We start from the raw sequence: 13,991 nt of genomic DNA on the forward strand, positions 1-13,991 counted from the left end.
GACAATAATGATGGCATTTCGGACAATTGATTCACGCGTATGTTTTGAATGCGAGGGATACGTAAGGTACCAAGATTGTAGGATGGGGGGAATGGAATGGATCTCGTCCATGTGGGGTGTGAAATTCGCTTGGTCTATAAAAACCCCACAGCCCAGACAGCTTGGCAGATCAGATAAGATAGCGATTTATCTTTTCCATAAACCGGATCGTGTAGCACGTAACGTGTAACAAGTAACGGTGTAACCAACCTGTATACATGTAAATAAGACAATTCCACGTATGTGGGGTAAAAGCCATGACAGCTTGACTGATAAAAAGCACCTCTTTCTTATCACACCCCCTCGTCTATACCTGGTTTATCTCACACAGCTGCATGGTAGTTATAAGTCGGTCTAACTCGATCTGCGGCCTTTGTCGGAACACATATCGTTCACTATCCTCATTGTTATCTCCGGATCCCGGCCCTCTAGTCGTTATATGCAAGCTTCCGGCAGTAGATATGGCAATAAGTCGTACTAATTATACTCGGAAGGCAATATATATCTGCCCGCCGAATGACTAAACCGGTTGCATCATAAGTACTATATTTATTCCCTGCTTAGTACTTCCTGATTCCTATCAACTCAACCTTAGACTCGGTATAGCATGAAAATGGGTAGTGGTTTGAGATCTCGGTTCGACGTAGTCAAGGAGAAGATTCGTCTACAGGGTGATGAAAGTCGACATGAGCACGCCGATCAATGGAGCAATCGTGACCTAATCCCTTTACCCCCGAGCCGAAGGACTTGGGGTAAGTTAGACTTCGCCATTACACCCCATTTTGGATCTTTGCTTACCATATTGCGATGTGACTTAGGTTGGCTTCACTATTTCGGGTTTTGGACGTTATCATCTCTGAATATCACCAACTGGCAGACGCCAAGTAGTTTCTTGAGTAAGTAATTGAATAATAATTCTAACCGACTAGTATATGGTATATTTTTGACAAGTCAGCATAGCTCAGGGGTTGTCTGTCCCTCAGGCTATGATGATAATTGTCGTCGGCCGTCTGTTAATATCCTCCTTTGCGATTTTGATTGCTGTATGTTACGCCCAAGATTCCTTTTTCCGTCATTTATTCTTATCAGGTCGACGAATGAGTTATGCATTGCTCCTAGGGCATATCCAATTCTTATCCATGCCTTCTTAGAGGAAACCAGTGATTATTGATCAGCTTATTCATAGTGGTGCGGCATACGGTGGCATATTGGTTTCACGGTCCAAAACCGTTATACGTGGGGATTGCGGGGGAGCTACATACCCCTATTGCAGCGAGTTTTGCTTAATTTCATCTGGAACGCCGTCCAGTGTTGGAATGGCGGACGGTTAGCTGCTGTTTGTTTAACAGCTATTTTTCCATCCTTCGCCAAGATGAGGAATTTCTTACCCGAGAGTCTGCCGGCTACTAGCGATCAGTTTGTTGGCTTCATTGTCTTTTGGGCCTTGTCCACACCTCTGCTATGGATCCAGCCGGAGAAGTTCAAGATACCCTTCTTATTTACATCAATCTACAGCGCTCTCGGAATGCTTGTTATGATGATATGGTCTTTAGCCACCGCGAAAGGTGTTGGTTCCCTTTTTAATACTGGCGTAGCGCTTCCGCAAGGTTCATGGAGCATCTCCTGGCTTTTGATGGCCGGTATAAACCAAACAGTGGGCGGCGTTGCGGCAGGTATCACCAATGGATCTGACTTTTCGCGATATTCACGCAACTGTAAAGGCTACGTTGTCGGTACTTTTACGTCAGGTTGGATAACCGGTGTCCTCGTGTGTCTTGTTGGTCTGGTGACTACTAGCGCAGCCCAGGAGATCTATGGCGAGGTGTACTGGAACCCACCAGACCTTCTAATGATGATGATGGACAGCGGGAACGGGTCTCCAGCATCTCGGGCTGGAGTCTTCTTCCTTGCTTCTGGATTTGGGTTAACCAGCATGTTTGAAAACATTTGCGGCAATGCTGTATCTGGTGGTATTGATCTGGCTGGGTTATGGCCCCACTACATCAACATTCGAAGGGGCGCTATCATCACTTTCGTCGCTGCTTGGATTGTCCAACCTTGGCAGCTTGTGAATAGGGCCGTCACTTTTATTCAGGTCTTGAGTTCATTCTCGGTTTTCTTGTCACCCATGATTGGTCTTATGGCTGCCGATTTCTTTATTCTACGTGGGCGCAAAATCCGACTATCGCATTTATACACCGGAACCGAATCGTCATACTGGTATTGGAATGGTTTTAATTGGCGAGCGATCGTAGCATGGATCTGTGGATGGGTTTCAACCATCGGCGGTCTGATCGTCACTGTTAGGCAAGATACGGATGCTCCCACAGCTCTATCCGAATTGTACTTCATGGCTTTCTTCGTAGGTGAGTATTGTCAGTGTGTGATAGAATACCAACTTAAGTTTCTGACATGGTGTTTATTTTAGGCTTTTTTATAAGCGCTATGATTTTTGTCGCTCTCAATAAGCTTTCTCCGGTCTTGGGGCTGGGTGAATACGACGAAGTTGATGTTTACGAGACCTTCACTAGAGAAGAAGCGACAAAATTAGGGGTTATTCACGTGGAGTCCCAAATCGATGCATTGGAAAGCGAGCATTCCTCAGGGCAGGAGATATTTGAGAAGAAAGAATAGATAATATGTAGGTACCTACATAATGAATCAAGGGCGTTCGAGCCGGGACCAAGAGGAAGAGGCCGTGGATAGTAATGGGGAAGACCAGCTAGTGGTGATGAATAAGAAATGCCAGAAACTACTTTTTCCTCAATCTGTAGTAAATGTTATTACAGATACAGGTCCAGAATCAGTTCATATGGTTAGTTTGGAGTAGGTGTTTCCTACAATAATCGAAGATGCTATTCCCGAATAGGGTTATATCGAAAGGGCCCGGTACCTCTTAACACCTGCCCAAACTTATGTACATGGAGGTACATAATGTTTGCACTGCATTAAAACACGTTTAAAAGTTTTATAAGGTACCTCTGAGTAACCTAGGAAACCTTCCATGCAACTTCGCTCCTTCCCTTATATAGCTTATCACTACATGTATTCAGCCCACATGGCAACAGCTGTCAGTTGTCATTCTAGGAGTTAGAGCACTCCCTTTCTACTGCCCTTCCTACTATTTCTACTACCAGGTAGGAACCTATCTAAGGTAGGTATATCTCACCTTCCAATAATAAATTTATAGATACTTGACTACTTAACCTAACTTTACTCTTTACATAAGGTACCTACTTTCCTTTACTGTTCACACTTTGCTGCCTGCACTTCAGGACTCTTTGGCAAGATGGCTCGCGCAAAAAAACCTAGTAGTCCACGCAAAGACAAAACCAAAGTCAAGTCTAAAGGCAAGTCAAATAGCAGTTCCAAGGGCGTATCCAAAGATGAACCTAAAACAAAGGTCAAGGTCAAGGATAGCCCACAAGATGAACCTGCCATAGCCAAATCGGAAGATAAACTACCTGTATCTCCAGAAGCGCCGGTACCCCAAGAAGCCCGCCGTAAAAGAACTCCTTACAAGGGAGTTCCTCTTCCCCATCCAGGGGAGTCACGACTTGCGGCGCCACCACCGCCGATAATACCATCGCAACCTATAACAAGCCCGTCAGTTTCGGAAACACCAGGGCTTAATATAGGAACAGATAATTATCCATCCGGCCGAGGTCAGCAATTACACCGAAAGCGAGGAGGCACGGCGCAGGCCATCTTGATGCGAAGGAGACGCGAAATGAAGATGAAGAGGTGGTTAGAGCAACAAGCCAAGAAGGAGAGGGAGGAAGAAGAAAATCAAACTAAAGCCGCCCAGGCCGCCGATATTCCTCCTCCTGGACCTCGTGTTTGTCGGTTCTGCGGTGTCACTTTCGATCCTGGAGCCAATAACGCCTGTCCTAAACACCAAAGTGAGATGATTTATGCATTGTTTATTTATTTATTCATCTATTTCATGGGGGGCCACTTGCTAACGTTATCCAACCAGTTCATCACGGAGAGTTCCAGTATGGATACACGTCGACTAAGGACAGGTGGACTATGGAAGAATATATGGAAGTCAAACAGAACTGGTCGTGTTGTCATAAGGAGAGTTTGGATAGTCCGGGATGCGCGTAGGGAGTACATCAGGCCTAGAAGCTTTTTTTTTTGGGACGGGGAGCTTGGGCAAGATTCAGGTACAAAAACAAAACAAAGTATTGTACCTAAGACCTTACCAGGATAGCCCCACCTCCATTAGGTAGATTCGATCCCATAAATCTCCATATGGGGGGCCAATTAGGGCCATTTTTAGCATATTCAAATCATTACGTCACTGTACTTTTAGTGGGCTTCTTACCCTGGTTTGACCAAATCATACCTGTTGTACTATGATAGTTGGTGATAGGTTTGTAGCTAGATTGCATGCATGTACGTAGTATAGGTTAGGTTAGGTACCCCCCTAAGGTGCCTCATATAGCAGCTACCCAGCTTGCCAGCTTGCCAGCTACCTACCCAACCCCACCTTCACAAGACCAAGGCCTCGAATCTTTTTTTTTTCTGCTCCTTGTCGCATTACACATCGTCTGATGATCTGGTATAAATACCTGCCTCCTAATCTAAGTGGTTGTAGTTGTCCTTTTGATTACTCAAGGTATTATTCCTATTACCTTAACTACTACTTCGTACATCTCTCGTTTTCAACTCCCATGTTTAGCCATTTCTTTCCTCCCCTCTTTTCCTCACAAATGCTCATCTAGTTCCTCGCCAGCTCCTTACATCCTCTTTGCACCCTAACAAGCTTGGAAGAACAGATAGTTGGGCATCATGGTCCCCAGGACGGTTACCTCAAACGAGGTCTACATCTTACCTCTAAAGGATGACGGTGCTCCCGATATCCCTGGCGAGTACATCTATCTGGCCCCTAAAACCCACGACCCCATCACTATACGATTTACGATCGAGGGCACGTCGTCAATATGTAGACAAGGTAGCTTATGGGTCAACATCCCCAAGAGAGGATCTGAGTTCCGCAGAGACCAGTTTCGCGAATACAAGTAGGCAAAAAAGTCCGATTTCCAACATCCCTGGGTGCTTTGTTGACAGGCTCTCCTCAGACTGAACCCCGACTTCAACCGGACGATAGAGATTTCGATCCCTGTCTACGAAGCTGGTGCTTTTGCTTTCTACACCACATATGCTGAACTGCCCGAGCTGTCTTCTGCTTTGGGCTCAAACGCACCAGGCACAGTCGAATCTAAAAAGACGCCGTTATATTACATCGATGTAGCGCCTAGACTATCGCTGGACGGCCGACCCTTGCCGCTACCAGCTCTATCGATATTTTCCGTCATCAGCAAGTTTATGGGCAAATACCCGACAGACTGGGAAAAGCATCTGCGAGGTATTAGTGGCCGTGGATACAACATGATACATTTTACTCCTCTCCAAGTTCGGGGTGCCTCGAACTCGCCGTACAGTTTATACGACCAACTTGGATGGGATCCAGCGTGCTTTCCTCAAGGAGAGAAAGATGTACAGCAGTTGGTTGACAGTCTGGAGAAAAACCATTCTCTTCTCAGCTTGACTGATATAGTCCTTAACCATACCGCGCACAACACCAAGTGGCTCTTGGAGCATCCAGAAGCTGGATATAACCTCACTACCGCCCCCTGGCTAGAATCCGCCTACGTTCTGGATACTCAACTCCTTGTTTTTGGCTCCAAGTTGGAGGAGCTCGGATATCCTAAGGAGCTCGAATCTACAGATGATCTCATTAAGATCATGGATGGCATAAAAAAGCACGTCGTTTCTGAGCTTCGCTTATGGGAATACTATGCGCTTGACGTCGACAGAGATGCAGATGCGGCAATACAATCCTGGGCAGCCGGAGAATCGAGCAGTCCCGAGGAAATCCAGAAGGATGACTTAACTAAACTCGAGGTCAAGGACCAAGCCCTATACCTGGTCAAGCACGGCCTGATTGGGAATGACAGGCTTGGCGAACGCTTTAGGCGGCGCATCGACCCGAAGGTTTCTGCTGGGTTGATCGTTGCTCTGTTCGGGAAGTACAGGGGTGAGGCAGATGAGGCGGATATTCGAACCAAAGTAGTTGAGATCTTGAATGTGGTCAATGTTCCATTCTACGAGGAGTACGACAAGGAAATTGGGGAAATTCTCCAACAGCTGTTCAATAGGATCAAGTATGTCCGCCTCGACGACCACGGCCCAAAGCTTGGTCCTATCGACGAGAACAACCCTCTGATTGAAACATACTTTACACGCCTAGACAAGGCAAAGGCGCCTGCTCATCTGAAGCCTGAGGATTTAGTTCTCGTCAATAACGGTTGGGTATGGGCTGGAAACGCGCTGATCGACAATGCCGGCCCCAAATCGCGAGTGTACCTACGACGCGAAGTCATCGTTTGGGGTGATTGCGTTAAGCTTCGTTACGGAAATGGCCCTGAAGATAGTCCGTGGCTATGGGATCATATGACGAAATATGCTCGCATGTTGGCGAAGTACTTTGCAGGGTTCCGAATAGACAACTGCCACTCTACCCCTATGCATCTTGCAGAGCACATCCTTGACGAGGCTCGTCGAGTTCGACCCAACTTATATGTTGTCGCAGAATTATTTACCGGATCCGAGGAGATGGATTATGTCTTTGTGAAAAGGCTAGGCCTAAGCTCGTTGATCAGAGAGGCGATGCAGGCCTGGAGTACGGCGGAACTCAGTAGGCTGGTACATCGTCACGGCGGGCGCCCCATTGGCAGTTTTGAGGTCGACGAAATTTCGAGAGGTCCGATTGCAAGTGCTCCATCGAGTCCCGGTCCTAATAATGACTATTCTCCTCGAGAGGTCATTCGAACGATCAAGTCTGTACCGGTCCAGGCCCTATTCATGGACTGCACACACGACAATGAAGTTCCTGCTCAAAAGCGAGACGCTCGTGATACTTTACCAAATGCTGCATTAGTATGCATGTGCTCCAGTGCGACGGGAAGTGTGATGGGTTACGACGAGATATACCCCAAGCTTGTTGATCTCGTGAACGAGACCAGGCTCTATACATCTGAGTCGTCGTCTGCTAAAGAAATCAAGGTTGGCGGAGGTAAAGGTGGTATCGGAGGTGTCAAGAAGCTGCTCAACCAGATCCACACTCTAATGGGCAAAGATGGCTACGACGAAACGCATATCCACCACGAAGATGAGTACATCACCGTTCATAGAGTGCATCCAGAATCGAGGAAGGGATATTTCCTTATCGCTCATACTGCTTTCCCGGGTTACGAAAACGGAAATGGTGCGTTCAGTGCTGTACGCCTTAGCGGCACGAAAGCGCGGCATCTAGGAAGCTGGATGCTAGAGGTTGACATCAACGACGAAGTAAAGAAGGAGGTTGAAGGCGACGAGAAATACCTACGAGGGCTACCAAGTCGCGTGCTTGATGTGCCTGGTATTCGATTGGAATCCAAGGCGGACGAGACGATCATCACGGTGCGCGACAAGTTTCCGCCCGGAAGTATTGCATTATTCGAAACCTGGATTCCGGCCGCAGAGCACTCGTCAGGATTGGATAATTATGTGACGTCTGGTGCTAAGGAAGCTATGGCGGAGCTGAACTTAGTCGACCTCAACTTCTTGCTATACCGCTGCGAACCTGAAGAGCTTGATGGAAGTGGTGGCAAAGATGGCACCTATGATATTCCGGGTCACGGCAAAATCGTATATGCGGGTTTGCAAGGCTGGTGGAGCATTTTGAAGGACGTTATCAAGGACAATAACTTGGCCCATCCCCTCTGCCAAAACCTTCGGGATGGTCAATGGGCTCTAGACTATACGGTTGGACGTCTCGAGAGGATGAGTCAACAGTCGGAGTTTGCTGGTCTTGCTAAGCCCGCAGATTGGCTCAAGGAGCGTATTGATGCGGTTCGAAGTATACCTAATTTCCTCCTCCCGCGATACTTTGCACTTATTATACGCACTGCCTATAAGGCAGCATGGGAAAGAGGCCTGGAGCTTATGAATGAAAAGGTGCAAAGCGGTCAGTGGTTCTTGCAAAGCCTAGCCATGACAAGTATACAGATGACGGGTTTGGTCAGGTCAGCTTCGCTGTGGCCTAAGAAACTCGTTCCTTCACTTGCTGCTGGTCTGCCGCATTTTGCTGTGGAATGGGCGAGGTGCTGGGGTCGCGATGTCTTCATCTCCCTACGTGGTTTATACCTAGGAACTGGTCGATTTGAGGAGGCGGCGGAGCACATATTCGCATTCGCTAGTGTGCTCAAGCACGGCATGATTCCTAACCTTCTTGGCAGCGGGAAGCTTCCACGATACAACAGTCGGGACTCTATCTGGTTCTTTTTGCAGTGTATCCAGGACTACACTCGATATGCTCCAGATGGATTGAGCATCCTCACGCGAAAAGTTAAGCGGCGCTTCTTACCATATGACGACGTTTGGTTTGACTCAGAAGATCCGAGAGCGTACTCGACAGAGAGTCTCATACAAGAGGTTATCCAGGAGGCGTTGCAACGTCATGCGACAGGGCTAAAATTCCGTGAAGCTAATGCAGGACCGAGTATTGACTCACAGATGCGCGACGAGGGCTTCAACATCGAAGTTAACGTAGATTGGTCCAACGGTATTATCTTCGGTGGCAATCAGTTTAACTGCGGAACCTGGATGGACAAGATGGGTGAGAGTGAACGTGCTGGTTCGAAAGGAATTCCCGGCACTCCTCGTGATGGCGCTGCTGTGGAGATTACCGGGTTACTTTACAGTACACTGAAATGGCTGGCCAAGCTTCATGCGGAGGGCAAATATCCATACAAGGGCGTGACAAAGGCCGATGGTACCGAGATCACTTTCGCGGCTTGGGCGGACCTAGTGAAGTCCAATTTTGAACGCTGCTACTACGTACCGGTTAGCCAGTCAGACGATGACCAATACGATGTGAATCCAAAGGTTGTCAACCGACGCGGCGTTTATAAGGATCTTTACCGCTCTGGGAAGGAATATGAAGACTACCAGCTTCGACCTAACTTTACCATCGCCATGACAGTTGCTCCAGATCTCTTCGACCCAGAGCACGCTTTGAACGCTCTCGTCCTAGCAGATAAGGTCCTTCGCGGACCGACCGGAATGGCAACGCTTGACCCCTCAGACCTGAATTATCGGCCGTACTATATAAACAGCGAAGATTCGACCGACTTCGCCACATCTAAAGGCCGAAATTATCACCAAGGGCCCGAGTGGCTGTGGCCCACAGGCTTCTTCCTACGCGCACTGTTGAAGTTCGACCTCATGCGACGCGACACCCAACATGGACGTGTTGAAGCATTCCAGCAGGTCACGAGGCGATTAAGCGGTTGCAAGGAGATGATCAAGCAGAGCCCGTGGGCTGGACTTACGGAGCTCACGCAGAAGGACGGCCAATATTGTAACGATTCGAGCCCCACGCAAGCTTGGAGCTCGGGATGTCTCATTGACTTATATATGGACGCTGCTGACTACGGCATGAAGTAATTACTATCTTCATAACCTGGATAGGCAGAGTATCGTATTTGGCGTGCCTAAAGCAACGAAGGCGCGAGATTTGGAGGTAGTTTGAACAACGTCCGCTTCGCATCACGATTAAGCGAGTTTCCTTGGAGCGGCTGAATATTTGAAGACTTGGATATATATCGAGGGACGAAGACATATGATAAAGTTGGATAAGATGAGATGAGATACGTACCGAACCTAACATACACGAATACGTGGATACGAAATACGAAAATATGAAATATGAAATATGATTACGAGATGGTTACATTTATTTATCGTTCTTAGCCTATTATTCTTCTACCCCCCCTACGGTTGAGCATAGCTGCCACTCGGCAAATGCCCTGAAGTTGGTCAAAATTTATAGGGTCACCCTTCAAAATCGTGGGGTGCATTTAAATTGCAGGGATTCTTTACTATGCTTTAAGACATGTTTGCGCTTAAGATAGTACACTATGCACTAAAAAAGAGTATCCGAGGGTACGGGGGATTTGCTTCTAGCTTGGGTGTATTAGCTAAGGAGGTAAGTAGGTACTGTATTTCTAGTACTGGTAGTAGCTAATTCCCCTGTAATTATAGTGGCAAGCTACCTAAATCTTAGCGTATTAGCCACTATCCACACTTATGATTAGTGTCAGCCTAATACAGTGCGAATATTATTAGGAACACTAAGACTAGAGACTTAGCAACTTGCTTATATTGAATACCTAACGCTTGATTGAATTGATTGAATTGATTGAATTGATTGAATACGAAGGCGTATTCTTTTGCAGGTGGGAGGTATGCTGTAAGCGCTGTAAAATTTAACCAATAGGAGGGTGCGCATCTTGGAGGCTCAAAAAAGTCAACCCTTTTTCATGCATAATGTACCATAAATCCATATTTTGTTTTATTCTTTTCCTTTATTAGCCTTGGGGTGTCTGTATCTCAACTTTACGTCATTTGCCGAGTGGCAGCTATGCCCAACCGTACCCCCCCCTCCTCCCAATAGGTATCCAATATTTCCCTTTGGCGCCGAGTTAAGCAAAACCAAATGTAAATACAGGTAGGCTATTTAAACAATCCTAGCGTGATATATATTTCCGGAAGCCCCATACCCTCAGACGACGGGAAGCCGTATAGTTGGTACAATACCAATTTACTCACAATGCCGTAATGCCGTAATGCCGGTCTTTGGTCCAAAGTACGTAGCAACCGTGCGACCTATATGTCATACGTTCTATGGATGGCCCTTAGAACAAAAGAAAAAAAGGGGTATCGTGAGCCTAGGTAGGTACCTCTAAGTTGAAATCAATTTTGCTTGGCAATGCGTAGATAGATTATAATTAGAGTTGGGGAGTTAGTTGGTTCCTGATGCCGATTGATCATTCGAAATACCAAGTGAGAAAATAAAGAGCATTATAATAAATGAAGGCTACCTCTTACTTGGTATCGTTATTAGGGAGTGATTTGGCGAAATTAGTATGTACTACAGTATGGGAAGCGGATGCTTGTTCATCTTGTTAATGTGAGGCAAGCCGCGTGTGTAGCGAAGGGAGAAACGGAATGTAATAATCCAAAAAACCATTTGTACGGCTCAAGAAGTCTTAGTACCGGGTAATAAGTATCGATTCGAGGATTTTTTAATGTGTAGAGAAGAATAATATCTCTACTATGCTCGTTCGTCGTCGTTCCAGCGAGAAGACAGCTGCCACACACGCCCATACCCGAGTCTTCCCGTTCTCATATATCTCCCGGTTAAATCGGGGACTGTAAAAAGTGATATCAAAACCATCCAATGCTGCCTGACTCAGTTCCTTGTCTATCCAGATCAACCTCCACGCCTATTCAAGAAACGGACAATGGAAACCCGCATTGGTATAAAGTTTACCAAAAATCACCCTTCCAACCTTTAACGCCCGTAATGTGGAATTCGGAATCGACAATATGCTAAGGAATGGTCCCATAGCCATAGGACCAGTATAGTAGATAACTTGTGGTAGTAACGATACCATGTTGGCATCTAAAAGGAGTGTCGTTTAAATGATATAGGACTACCATTTCGTTGATGTTATGATGGTCATGTTCGTTGTGTAACATTCCACTTCTTGCGCTCCTTCTTTGGCTTTTCCACATATCCAGAACCTGCAGAGCCGGACATAAACACGCCCGGATTGGAGTAAGTGCTATCCCTCGCGCCGGGACCGACTAGATTACCCTGGGTATTAATCGCGATATTGCTGGGAAGGCCCTTGCCCAGCTCGTACATTCGATCCTTCTTCTTGAGGTATTTGCGACGCCATATACATGCTCCAATCCAGATGCCGACGATGCCGACGACAACAATGACTATCATGACTACCCATCTCCAATGTGTTGACATCCTGTAGGAATTAGAGTTAGATTCCCGAATAATTCAAGACATCATCATCGAGACAACTTACCAATCTCCACCGCCACTATTGCTTCCTGAACCCGCGGCACTTGTCGCTGTGCTTGTCGACGAAGATGATGACGCAGTAGCTGCGGCCTTTTCATTACAGAAACTTGTGAACCAGCCTTGTATACTTGATAAGCCCGCGGTATCGGCAGTACAAGCAGCGTCGCATACTCCGGATGCGCCCTGTTTGAACGGTTGAAGACTGTTGTAGGCACAAAAACACGCGTCGTAAGTATTTTCATCGGCAGCTGGGGCTGCGGGAGGTACACAAGCGCCATTGGCATCGTAAAGGGGACCACAGCCTACTGCGCATGAAGGCAGGGACTGGAAAGGTACTATCGTTGTTACCGGGGGCGTTTGCTGAGCTGATAAAATGTGTTAGTTGAGGAATACATTGAACCAGAGAAGACTCCTAAGTTAACTCTTCGGAACGGGATGAGGACGCATACCCATATTGAGGTGCGACTGCGAGACAACGGAAAGATGTTGGACGTAAAGATAATCAACTGTATTGGACCTGGGTATTGGACAGTGTCGGCGATCCTCGTTGAAAACTTCGACTCGTAGGTATGGAAGTACACAATGCTCTTTTTAAACCCTCTTGATATTCAATGGAGTTACAATAACACAACAGGAATTGTAGTATTCACAGTCCGGGAACCAACCACGTTTCCTGATCACCAATCCAAGCTGTTTAATACAATTATACTAGGTCGTCCTGATACGAAAGGATTCGAATATTGCTAGAGTGATAATATATGAGTCGTCGAAGACTGCCAAGTCAAATGGGCAAAAACAAGATCCGGCAAATCGGCAACGGGTTCGTCGGGTTTTTCGTAATAGCAGCAATAAACTGCAGGGTGCAAAAAAGAACGAATCAAATCGTTTTCTTGGCTATTATGTTCCTTATTTTTTTTTTTTTTTCAAAGCTGCGACATGTTCGCGTCTAGTTTTTTCCTTCAGACTGTATCAAACGAATGTGGTGAATCGCGCGGGTGTCGAGATTATTTGCGTTGCGTGGAAGTGCTTGTCGCGGGGGGGAAAGGTTGTTGAAGAATGGAGAAGAAAGGAATGAATGAATGAAAAAAAGGTAGGGAGTGAACGGAGCGAATGAGAGCGATTGTGGTAGTAGTGGTAGTGGTAATGGTAAGTGGTAAGTGGTAAGTGGGTAGTATTGGCAAATGAATCTAGATCTGGGGGAGTGTATCTGAGAGTGTGACCTCTGGGACGGAAACTATGGGAGGAAGAGGTACGTAAAACTTAACGAGCAACGGCTAGAATTAGACAGGAACGAGGAAGGGGAAAAAAATTAGTTGTAAACCTTGAATCTATCAGCCAGACAGCCAGATTAAGTGAAAGGCCACTAAAAAAGCAATGGACGAGACGACGCTTCGGCGAAATGAAGCTAGTGCCTGCTGACTAGCCGTTGCATGTCAGCCCGCACCTGCTGTACTTGTACACACAATAATGTACCTAAGGACCTAAGGAAGGATGAGATTAGGTACTCATACCTTGATAAGTACCTTCATACACTATTACTGTACGACGATACTAAACCTGACATGGCATGTAAGAGGTAACTTTGCTGCAGGTTCCCGTCCTGTTTTCTTACGCAGTCTAATGTGCCTAGTGACACATGTTACATCATTTCCCATGTATTCCATACATCCGAGGGAAGTTGTCACCGTCTGGTATCACCATATTCACAATTTACTTGCAACTGATCTTGAATATTAGGTACGCGCTACACGGCTCTGTGCATCGAAGACGTGGGGCAGCATGGAATAAGAAGGTTGGGCTAATTATATCTATAGAAAGTCCCAGCTTCCTGAAGATCGTCTAGATCTACATACACTACTTTATGTACGTAACATATATGTAGACGGTCAGACGGTAAGCTGGGTCTGAAGCATTCCTTCCAATACAATACAATACATCCTTTATGTTAGGTGGGTACGTATATTCTCAGCTACAAGCCTGATCGATGTAGGTACTGCATGTACCTAGGTAATTAAGG

General features: G+C 46.5%; 4 protein-coding genes across 4 annotated transcripts; 3 read left to right on the forward strand and 1 right to left on the reverse strand.

The window, feature by feature from the left end:
• Positions 1-652: 652 nt before the first annotated feature.
• On the forward strand, positions 653-2,673 carry F4812DRAFT_450166 (uracil permease; the record flags this gene model as incomplete). Its single annotated transcript, XM_047936061.1, has 5 exons — positions 653-791; positions 858-935; positions 1,000-1,082; positions 1,226-2,405; positions 2,468-2,673. The coding sequence occupies 5 exons, from the start codon at positions 653-655 to the stop codon at positions 2,671-2,673; spliced, it is 1,686 nt and encodes a 561-aa protein (XP_047791962.1).
• A 383-nt stretch (positions 2,674-3,056) lies between these two features.
• F4812DRAFT_419821 (uncharacterized protein) lies at positions 3,057-4,491 on the forward strand. The gene is made up of 3 exons (XM_047933385.1): positions 3,057-3,193; positions 3,269-3,941; positions 4,019-4,491. The coding sequence occupies exons 2-3, from the start codon at positions 3,329-3,331 to the stop codon at positions 4,147-4,149; spliced, it is 744 nt and encodes a 247-aa protein (XP_047791963.1). The 5' UTR covers positions 3,057-3,193; positions 3,269-3,328; the 3' UTR covers positions 4,150-4,491.
• Positions 4,492-4,529: 38 nt separating this feature from the next.
• F4812DRAFT_419825 (glycoside hydrolase family 13 protein) lies at positions 4,530-10,260 on the forward strand. Its single transcript, XM_047933386.1, has 2 exons — positions 4,530-5,066; positions 5,127-10,260. The coding sequence occupies exons 1-2, from the start codon at positions 4,837-4,839 to the stop codon at positions 9,535-9,537; spliced, it is 4,641 nt and encodes a 1,546-aa protein (XP_047791964.1). The 5' UTR covers positions 4,530-4,836; the 3' UTR covers positions 9,538-10,260.
• A 1,176-nt stretch (positions 10,261-11,436) lies between these two features.
• Positions 11,437-12,579, reverse strand: F4812DRAFT_297428 (uncharacterized protein). The gene is made up of 3 exons (XM_047931200.1): positions 12,424-12,579; positions 11,979-12,339; positions 11,437-11,918 (listed from the first exon to the last, which is right to left on the reverse strand). The coding sequence occupies exons 1-3, from the start codon at positions 12,425-12,427 to the stop codon at positions 11,615-11,617; spliced, it is 669 nt and encodes a 222-aa protein (XP_047791965.1). The 5' UTR covers positions 12,428-12,579; the 3' UTR covers positions 11,437-11,614.
• Between the last annotated feature and the right edge of the window lie 1,412 nt (positions 12,580-13,991).

This window comes from Daldinia caldariorum, assembly GCF_022478825.1.
Source record: "Daldinia caldariorum strain CBS 122874 unplaced genomic scaffold F4812scaffold_4, whole genome shotgun sequence".
NCBI lineage: Eukaryota > Fungi > Ascomycota > Sordariomycetes > Xylariales > Hypoxylaceae > Daldinia > Daldinia caldariorum.

Coding starts and splice junctions, on each gene's coding strand:
- F4812DRAFT_419821 (XM_047933385.1), top strand. CDS start 3,329: ATGGCTCGCGCAAAAAAACCTAGTAGTCCACGCAAAGACAAAACCAAA. Junction 3,942..4,018: donor CGCCTGTCCTAAACACCAAA/GTGAGATGATTT, acceptor TTATCCAACCAG/TTCATCACGGAGAGTTCCAG.
- F4812DRAFT_419825 (XM_047933386.1), top strand. CDS start 4,837: ATGGTCCCCAGGACGGTTACCTCAAACGAGGTCTACATCTTACCTCTA. Junction 5,067..5,126: donor GACCAGTTTCGCGAATACAA/GTAGGCAAAAAA, acceptor GGCTCTCCTCAG/ACTGAACCCCGACTTCAACC.
- F4812DRAFT_297428 (XM_047931200.1), bottom strand. Junction 11,919..11,978: donor AATAGTGGCGGTGGAGATTG/GTAAGTTGTCTC, acceptor TAATTCCTACAG/GATGTCAACACATTGGAGAT.